This window comes from Silene latifolia, chromosome X (genome assembly GCF_048544455.1).
Source record: "Silene latifolia isolate original U9 population chromosome X, ASM4854445v1, whole genome shotgun sequence".
NCBI classification, from domain to species: domain Eukaryota; kingdom Viridiplantae; phylum Streptophyta; class Magnoliopsida; order Caryophyllales; family Caryophyllaceae; genus Silene; species Silene latifolia.
In genome coordinates, this window is record NC_133537.1 from 332,809,685 (window position 1) to 332,820,527 (window position 10,843).

Below are 10,843 nucleotides of genomic sequence, written 5' to 3' on the forward strand. Positions count from 1 at the left end.
ATCCGTGTTATTAACAAAACCCGTCGAATTATCACCCGCTAACTCAGCTACTCGATCGAGTAGCTAAGGTACTCGATCGAGTGCCTCCTTACTCGATCGAGTATCCTAGTTACTCGATCGAGTACCCAACAGGTCAGAAGCTATTTTAAAACGCAACTCACCCTTACTCGACAGAGTAAGACCTACTCGATAGAGTACCCAAAGACTCATAAATACGGAGTATTACAATGTCATATGCTAATAGTTGCTGTCACACTTTAACTGCTTTATGTGAGAATATTGTTCCTACTGTCAAAACCTCTATCTGTGCCAATGTGCATTCTACTTTCTCTTCTACTTCTACTCCTACTCCTATTCTCGAACCAAAAAGTTATGATGAAGCATCAATATTTCCAGAATGGCAAGAAGCCATTCAAGTAGAGTTCAAGGCTCTTGAGGCCAATAATACCTGGTCCATTGTGCCCCTACCTTCTGGCAAGAAATCTATCTCTTGCAAGTGGGTTTTTAAAGTAAAACAAAAGTCTGATGGGAGTATTGAAAGATATAAGGCACGTTTAGTGGTCAAGGGCTATACTCAAAAGGAGGGGATAGACTACACAGAAACTTTTCCCCAGTAGTCAAGATGACCACCATAAGGAGTCTGGTTGCTGTTGCCATCAAGAAAGGCTGGACATTATCTCAACTAGATGTCAATAATGCCTTCCTTCATGGTGATCTTCATGAAGAGGTGTATATGAAGTTACCCCCTGGATTAGTAGCACAAGGTTCAAACATGGTTTGCAAGCTTCAAAAGTCTCTCTATGGTCTGAAGCAAGCCAGTAGGCAATGGAATGCAAAGCTTGTCCAAGCTCTAAGAAATAAAGGTTATATACAATCACTGAATGACTATTCACTATTCTCAAAGAAGACAGATGGCAAACAAGTATTTTTGGCAGTCTATGTTGATGATATTTTGATGGTTGGTGATCATTTACAAGAGATGGACAGTCTGAAGAAGTATTTGGACAACACATTCAAGATTAAGGACTTGGGATCCATACATTATTTTTTAGGCATGGAGTTCATTTCAACTATAAATGGAATGATTATCACTCAGAGGAAATTTGTTAGAGAATTACTTGTAGAATTCAATCAAGAAGGATGTAGACCTGTCAATGCTCCATTAGATTGCTCCATCAAATTGACACCTGATGCAGGAAATCTTATTGATAACCCAGCTGAATACAGGTCATTGGTTGGAAAATTGAATTATCTTACAAATACAAGACCAGATATCTCTTTTGCAGTTCAGCTTTTGAGTCAGTTCATGGCATTTCCAAGAGATCAGCATTGGCTTGCAGCAAATCACGTACTCAGATACATTTCTAAAGACTTAACACAAGGCATCTTCCTTAACAACAAAGCAGATTATTCGTTACTTGGCTACTGTGATGCAGACTGGGCTGCCTGCTCACATACACGACGATCAGTCAGTGGTTTCTTAATATTTTTGGGAGGCACATTGATTTCTTGGAAGTCCAAGAAACAGCAAACTGTTTCATTATCATCTGCAGAAGCCGAGTATAGGTCCTTAAGAAGGCTTACTTCTGAGTTGGCATGGTTAACCAGGTTACTAAAGAAATAGAAGTCCCTGATATACAGCCAGTTCCTGTGAAATGTGATAGTCAGGCTGCTATCCATATTGCCAAGAACCCAGTTTATCATGAACGAACCAAGCATATCGACTTGGATTGCCATTTTGTGAGGGAGAAGTTGCAGGAAGGTCTGATTAGTTTATCCTACTTGCCTACTCATGTGCAGCCAGCTGACATCCTCACTAAAGCTCTCCCTGGACCACAACATAATCTTCTACATAACAAGTTGGGGATGTTACCCACACCCTCCAACTTGAGGGGGGGTGTTGGAATATATAATTCTCTAAGTTAGTTACAAGAGTCAAAGAGTCAACAAAGTTAGTTATACAGTTTGTTATATCAATAGTTAAGTCGGTTTACTACATGTATATAAGGATGACTCAATCCTATATTCTGTACTCATTTAATTCATAATTTAATTCAGCAAGATTACTCTCAATCTGACAAACTCTCTCTCTCTCTCTCTCTCTCTCTCTCTCCTTCTCCTTCTTTCTTTCTCGTTCATCTCCTCAAATACATACTGCATTCTTACTGCTTATTAATCAATCATATGATGAACACATATGATTTCCTTCAATACCGTCGAAACATACTGACGCCGGATTGACGATAACAAGATGTACTTACGCTCTTGCGAAAAGACCGTAGAAAAAAAAGATGAGAGGCAAGACGAAGTCTGCCCTCGACGGAGATAAATCTCCTACACCTTAGAGATCGCACCCATTGATCGTAGGACAGACGGACCGAGAAATCCAACATGCAATGTGAGACACGAACCCTCAGAGACAGAAGCACCTCAACACCAACACCGTAACAGGGACTTGACTTACCACTAAAGAGACGACCAAGGCTCCTATAGGAGGAGGTTATTAGGAATTGCAAAAGAAACAAAAGGCAAAGGGACAACATTTGAAATGTTAGAAAACCACCACATCCAGCCCACCCAACACCATAAACCAACCCGTACCCACACAATCCAACCGACACAACCACACAAACTAACACACTTCACCCAACTAGAGTCCAAGCCAACCGGGAACAACAAACGAAAAAAAGATCGAACAAGCTCCAGCACTACCCACAACACCCAAAGACGACATGACAAAGAAAGACGGACCGAATCACTGACCAAAGATGTCACTCAGACGGACTCAACAAACACAACCCAACAGTCCAGTAAACACCACAGAAAAACAAAGGACACCAAAATCACCAAACGAATCCTCCCAGGACCACCGCCTTACATGCAAAAACCAACCAACAAGACGAAAGGGGCATACGGACAAAGGACCGATAAGTGGGGGAAATGGGGGGATCACCAATCGGTCCCAAACTGACCCGAAAAGCAATGCTCAAAGACAGACACAACAAGGGCTAGAGACCGATTGGTGGGGGAAATGGGGGGGATCACCAATCGGTCGCTAACCAACCCGATGAGCTATGCTCATTGACAAACACAACCCGATGACATTTTTAAGGCAATTATTGTCGTAATAGTTTTTCCCCTGGTATTATCGCAACTCTAATTTTAGAACAAGTCGGAATTCACCGGGGATAAAATTACCTTAGAAATTCTTCTTAATATAAAATATAGGAGTACTACTGCTAGTATTGCTTGTTATTAGAGGTTGCAAACTGGTCGAGCCAAGTCAATTTCAGGTTGCTAAATTGCCGGGTTCTATCGGATCACTTTTTAGACAGGCAGTGTCGGGTTAAGTTTGTAGCTTTACTTGTTTTCAGCTCTGATTTAAGAGGTCAAAAGGCTTTAAGCTGAGTTCAAAGTATGTCTAAAGAGAAAATGAACTCAAAATCAAAAGGTTAAAAAAAAAATTATTGTATTTATATATGGACTTGGGCCTCGTTCAAAAAATCGTCCCAATTTGAGCAACACTGGAACCCAACTAACTTTAAACTTGCTGATTGGTTAGTGATTTTGAAATAAGGAGAAACTAGTTTTAATCCTGTGAAAAAAAATGCACGGGTTGATTATTAGATAACAAACGAAATATGTTAGTGCGATGATTAGAAGTAATATTCAAAAATAATAATTGAATGAAATAATAATTAAATAAATTTAAGGCAAGTTTGTGATGGCGTCAACTATAGAAAATGAAAAAAAAATTCTCTTAAATCAGGGAATCAATCAAAAGCCTTTAAATGACTTAGCTTTTATAGTAAGGGGATTATCAGGCTTGGAGAATCAGCTGACACTTAAGAATTGGATAGGGTGGTTGCATACTCCGGCCACTCTTCTACACACCCTAAGGGCGTGTTTGGATAGCAAAAGTGGAGGGAAAGGGAAGGGAGCGAGGGGAAAAGAGGGAAGAAAAAGGGAGGTAAGGGAAGGGGAGGGCAAATGGGGTGTGGGTGTTTGGGTGTTTGGATACAATTTCCTTCAAAATCTTGACTATTGTGGAGAGATTTTAATTTGCCTTGGAGGAGGGAAAATGGATCCCTCCAAGTCTCTTCCCTTCCATTTCTCTCTACCCTTATTTGCTATCCAAACAAGGAATTTTAAATCTCATACTCTCTCTCCCTTTCTTTTCCCTCCAAACCCCTCAATTCAAAATACCCTAAGAGTACTTCACAAAATAGCTATTTTGGTATTCAAAAATCATATAACCGAGACGATAAGATGTCTTTTTAACACGTCCAGTTCTGGACTCTGCTTTTCGTTTCATCAATTCATCGAACATGTCAACTAGATCCATTTGCAAGTCAATGAGAAGTGATACGCATAACCTAAATTCAACTCCGTCAATATTAAGAGTCTTTCTTTTGACTGCCTTAAAAATTAACTCCAAACAAAGTGTAACCATAAGTTCAGTATCCACCTTGTAGCTAGTTGGGATATGGAGATGATCCTAATGCCAAACACTATGGTTAGTTATCCGCAAACCTCCCATTGTAGATGATGCAGAGACATGTGACAACGAAGCTGTTGCATCTAGCTACAATTAAGTTTTCCAAAAGAGTACCTGGCATGAAAATGCCTTTGTTTACCTGGTCGACGTAAAGCTGTCTGTCTGCGTGTCTAAATCAACTGGTTTTGTTCTCCTGGGGGAGTATTTGAATTCAAAAAATCAATGTATTTGACTATCTATTTATACTACGGAGTACGGAATACTACGCTAAAGTCGCAAGACTCGAATTTGGTTTTCATTATTACTGCACACTTAGCACTAGGCAGCTATATCAGCAACTGCCTTACAATGCATGCACCAGAGAACTCCAGGCGACAATTAGACGCTCAACACATAAAAGAACTTATATAAGACGGTCTTCTATATAAGGCAGACGCAGATCAATCAAGTCTAAGCGAGACGATCTCGGTGTGGCAGTAGTTTTTCAATGATTTGAGAGAGGTGATTAAGAAATGTCAGATACGTAGATCTCGCACAATTAATGGGTGGACAATTGACAAAGTTTGTTGAGCAGCTTAAAGTGCGTCCTCCCACCATAATTAAATTGGTGATTAAATTGACAACGTAAGTTAAGTCTAAAGTATATGTAGCCGTGTAGGTCCATTTGTTAGCTCACCAACCTGGCAATCATGTGGCCACCTAGATACCAATCATTAATGTTGTTTACACTTAGATTTCCAACCTAATCATTGTTCTACTTATTATAATATCGTATTATAAGACGGTCTCATAATGTAAGATGATCTCTTTTTATTAATAATATACAGATCGTCCCAAAGTGTAAAATCGTCTTATTCTATAACAGCTTGTTTCATTAAAGACGGATACTCCGTCACAAGTTGAAAACGGATAGTGTCTCTCTCACAATATCATAAGTGGGAGCCGGGAGGACAAGTGAGGTGTTCCATTTAATTCACACTTGATTTGCCACTTGCATGTTGTAAGAGGAGTATTATATGTTTTTAGCTTATGACAGATAGTGCCAGTTTTAAATGAGAATTTGTGATTCTATAATGTGCTCAAACTTATTATGTGGGTCAAATTAGAAAGATCCAAGTTTTATCAATTGGTCTCCCTTGTGACGGGTTACCATTTGTGACGGATATTTTGTTAGATAAAATGGTAACAAAATGGGTTAGTGGAGAAAGGGGACTACATGAATAGTGTTGCAGAGAGAGAAAAAGTGGGTACATTATGAGGTAAAATGGTATCCGTCTTCAGCTTGTGACGGATATGTCATGTCTTCAATGAGAATAATTAAGCATGCAATAAGAAAGATAATTATGTGGGGAATCAGCATGTTAATTTTTTTGTGCAATCCATCCAATTATTATGCCCATTTCTATTGTTTTATATTTTTTTTTCTAACAAACGATATAAGAGTCTTACAATAAAGGGAAAATTTAGCGCTTATGTGTTAAATAGAGAGATATTGAGACACAAGATAAAACACGAAAATGGAACAGAAAATCCGGACTCGCTCAACTGTTGATTAGGACAGGTTGTACACTAAGATTTCCAACCTAATTAATTATTCAATTTATTATAATGGTGGTCAAATTATTTAACTTAATATGAAAGTCAAATTAGAAAGACAATTATGTGGGGAATCTGCATGATAATTACATGTGCAATTATGCTATGCCAATTTGATAATTTTTTTATTTTTTTAAAAAAAACTTAAAAAAGAAAAAAAAAAAAAGAAAATATAATAGCAACGGAAGGGGGATTACAAAGAATGGAGATTCGAACCTGTCACTGATCGTAAACACAAGACATGTCCATGTCCATGTCCATGATTTCTTGTTCAAACATTACAACTAACTCCTATGTTAGTGTTAGCAAATTCAGGTGTCTACAGGCTACAGCAGTTTCGACAGGGGTCATACAACCAATCGGACAACTTCTACAAGATGTCCCTTGACGGAGTCGTACACTTCACATTGGTCGCGTATCTACAGGAATCGGCAACCGCAACTACCTAGATATCGAATAGTACCAATTTCCAAAGTCAGGGAGTCCACCTAATGAGAGAATATCCTTCAGCGCATGAGAAGGGACCTCTTTGTGAACCCAAATTGTCTAAATTGACAGAGAGATTACGGAATAAGACGCACCAACCACGGATTAATGACCACATAATTGCTGTATATGAAGGCATGAAGCGCAACAACTTAAGAGTCATTCTCAAGCTTTCACATCTTCATAAGCAATAACAAGTAGTTAGTCAGTCACCAAGAGTTAATAATTATGTCTTCATGCCCTTGTTCTCCGTTGTTTCGCTTAAAAAATGTTACCTAAGCGCCTCAAGGATAAAGAGTTAATAATTATGTCTTCCATGCACTTAATTCTCCATCGTGTTTCACTTCAACAACGCTTACCCTAGCGCCTTAACTTAGATAAGGCGAAGACATTATTTCCAAACTACCATAATGGTTATCCCTTCAAGCAAAGTCGTCCAACTGCTATTCCACGGTTAGACATGACAAATCTCGCACAGATAATTAGCACGAAGTAACAATACCCTAAAATGACCCAATCTGAGTGGCTCATTAGCACGCAGACGGTCTAATGAGTTATTTTGTTATCTACATCACGTTCTAGAACAGAACGTAAAATGCCTAAAGTTCAGTAAATAAGTTATAGAGAACAAACCTTTGTTCGTATGAACAAGATACATATGTCAGAACTCAGACGAGCTAGTTAGATGATAAGCGCGCCACATCAACACAGACTTATTTTGCATGCTTCGTCTTCGCACGCAATAACAAGTTAGTATCCCATAGCAGCGCTGAGATGAACACTATGCTAACATGTTAGTAGGTGCATCAATGTTATTAAAATCAGAACTTACAAAGCAAGCATCCTCCATCGAGCTATGATAATCAGAGGACTTCACAAGCTTTCCAACTTCGAAGGTGAGGACAAGTTAGTCATTACGAGCTAGGCATTTAAACAAGATAAGTAGGTCAATAGTTAGATGCTAACAAGAGGAAATGAATAGTTAAACGCAAATAAACATGTCATGTGCAAGCTTCCCATTTTGGAGTTCATAGCCAAGAGCAAGTTAGTGACTATACGTTAAATAAGATTAGAATGCCAATATCGGGATTGACATTTCGTAGGAACATGAAGCTTGCAGACAACAAATGTCGAATTAAGAGTTAGTGACTATTAAAATTAAAAAGTTAATAGGAAGCATCCTCCATATCGATGATAATCAAGAAGGATTAGAAATAATCCAAGACTGATTGATTATCAATAAGAGGAGTTACCTCAGTAACGCAGAGGGCTCCAAGAAGCCGACCAAGTAGCAATTCGAGTTATAATCACTGCAGACAAACCACACTCGTATAAGAACAAAGTAATAACGAATAGCACAAACACAATTAAACTTAAAAAGAATGAAAATGTTTTATTCAATAAAATGGTTTTCTTTTATTTCATCTACTCTGGTTACAAATAATCACATGTTGTATCTAAACCTCGGGATAAAATGTCAGACCATCATTGGTAATTGATGAATCTCAGACCTGACATTTATCTCCTCTTAAACGATCTGCGAAATCTGATCCATCTTCTCCAAGTTTATCCCACAAAGTTTCGAGAGCCTAGCATTTAGATCCTGAAAAACATTCATCTTTAACATAACGACCTTCATTCGTCATTGACCAATAAGTGTAGTCGGAATTATGATGTTTAGCTACTGCTGCACAGTTTAACAGTACACGCAACAGCCTGTGCCCAAAATTTCAGTCTCGCTTTGACGTCTTCTGGATGGTCACCTGCAAAGACAATGAGAGCACACAAAACTACGGATGTAAATGGACACATCGATACAATAATTAGGACCGAGTTGAACTTTCACGAGTAAAACAAATCAATAAAAAGCATTGCCAACTCATTCCTAACATAACACCAGAAGAGCATTCATGGCATTACGTGTTTGGCACTACAACCAACAAATGAGGAAAGTTCAACAAATCTTCAGATTTGGTAAGCTAAGAGAATTTAGAAAAGCTTCTTTCAATTCAATTACGCACAAACATGGCAAATTACCAATTACGGAGCACAAAATGTAAAACTATGAATAAATAACAATCTCTCATTCATCTCAAACATCGGATTCAACAGTGATGAAAAGTTCTTGATTACACTAGGTGTATCATGTCATCGTACACCAAGCCAATGAGAATTTTAGATCTTAGAGCATTTTCTGCGAATAACTAAGCGGAATCAGTGAAGAATAAAAACGGAGAGGTCTTATTAGCTAGGGTGTACGATAATGCGTTGCACACGGTACACCGTGCCTATAAATTTTCATAAACTAAAACTAAAAAATTGCAACAAGACAACCACCATAATTCGGTCTTTCGTAACAGAAACTGAAGACAACCCAGATCATCAAATACCAAAACAAGCAAATTCATCTCATAAAGACACGAAAACGCTCTAGTTAATTAAAATGCAACAAATTTCCATTAAAGATAACTACAAAACCCGCAAAATTCGACAAGTCCCAAACAAACATACCCAAATCATAAAACCAGGAAAGGTTGAACCGAAATTCATGAAAAGCTAAGAACTTGATAGAAATCCTACTAAATACAGAATGCTCAACAAAAATCAAGTATTAAAACAGCACATATAATCCTGTAATTCTAAATAACCAAGTTAAAATCATCAAATTTCATACAAAGATAAAAACTTTACACAAAATTGCAAATCAAACCCCCAAAAAAATTCAAAAACCATACAAAACCCAGATCATTTTAGCACATTTCATACAAAGATTCAAACTTAAACCAAAAACTGAGAATGACAATAACCCAACAATCAAAACCCACAAAACTTCAATACCATACAAAACCAAGATCAAATAACACATTTCAGACTACAAAATAAAACTTTGAACAATCAAAACCCGCAAAACCAAATAACACATTCGAAACCACAAAATCAAACTTTTAACAATCAAAACCTGCAAAATTTCAAAAACCCAGATCAAATAACACATTTCAAACTACAAAATTAAAACTTTTAACAATCAAAACTCACAAAATTTCAAAAACCCAGATCAAATAACATGTTTCAAACTACAAATCCAAACTTTTAACAATCAAAACCCACAAAATTCTAAAAACCCAGATCATATAACACATTCCAATCAATAAATTCAAAATTTTAACAATCAAAACCCACAAACATTCAAAAACCCATATCAAGTAACACATTACAAACTACAAAATCAAACTTTTAACAATCAAAACCCACAAACATTCAAAACCCAGATCAAATAACACATTTCAAACAACATAATCAAACTTTTAACAATCAAAACCCACAAACATTCAAAAACCCAGATCAAATAACACATTTCAAACAACATAATCAAACTTTTAATAATCAAAACCCACAAACATTCAAAAACCCAGATCAAATAACACATTCCAAACTACAAAATCAAAATTAAAACGATAAAAAACCAAGAATTTTCACATACCAGGACTAGAAATCTTCCAAGTAGGCATAGGACTAGAACTCTCAAACCCATTCACATCTCCATTACCACCACCACCACCACCAACACCACTCTGTTGATTAGAATCATCTAGAAACTTCTGAGACATTGAATAACAAAGTTCTAAAGCAGGTAAAGTATTACACAATTCAGGAATCTCATCATAACTAAACCCAAACCCTAAATCAACACAACCCTTTAATTCATCCAAATCATCATCAGTTAAACTCTTTGTTCTCGGTAATACGGTGTCGTTTGATGGCTCTACATATCCTTCTAAACACACCTTTTGTTGCACCCTTTTCTTTGATTTTTTTGGCTTCCATTGAATTATTTCCTCTTCTTCTACTTGTTGTTTATTGATTAATTGGTATTCTTGTTCATCTTCTTCAATGAAGATTTTTTGGGTTTGTGGGTTTTTTCTGTAATCCGCCATGTTTGATGTTTTCTGTGTTTTTGATTTTGTGAGAAATTTGTTTGTGTTTGGAGAGAAATGGTGGAATGTGCAAGGGTTTTTATAGGGAGAGATTTTTGCAAATTGGTCCCTCGTTGTGTGACGTGTTTGAGTAAAGAGTGCGTATATCGGTGAAATTGTATTGGTGGCCCTTTGGCGAATAATGTTGAGTTTGGTACCCCTATGGTATGGGGAATGACTCATTGACTGGACCGGATAAAATTGACTCGGTCTGAATAATCGAGTTCCTAAATAATCTAATTCGTACTCAATTCAACATTTGGATTCCCGGTGTGGAGTTTGACTCTTA

General features: G+C 37.3%; 1 protein-coding gene across 5 annotated transcripts; it reads right to left on the minus strand.

Annotated features, from left to right (window-relative positions):
• Window positions 1-6,290: 6,290 nt before the first annotated feature.
• Window positions 6,291-10,583, minus strand: LOC141618739 (uncharacterized). 5 transcript variants are annotated; one of them, XR_012531485.1, is made up of 4 exons: window positions 10,062-10,583; window positions 8,092-8,343; window positions 7,834-7,890; window positions 6,291-7,501 (listed from the first exon to the last, which is right to left on the minus strand). XR_012531485.1 is itself a non-coding variant. In XM_074435815.1 (2 exons), the coding sequence occupies exons 1-2, from the start codon at window positions 10,513-10,515 to the stop codon at window positions 8,258-8,260; spliced, it is 540 nt and encodes a 179-aa protein (XP_074291916.1). In that variant the 5' UTR covers window positions 10,516-10,583; the 3' UTR covers window positions 7,911-8,257. The 5 variants fall into 5 exon arrangements, 1 of the variants encoding a protein (XP_074291916.1); XR_012531487.1 differs by having other exon boundaries at window positions 8,044-8,343; XR_012531483.1 differs by having other exon boundaries at window positions 6,291-7,890.
• Window positions 10,584-10,843: the final 260 nt, after the last annotated feature.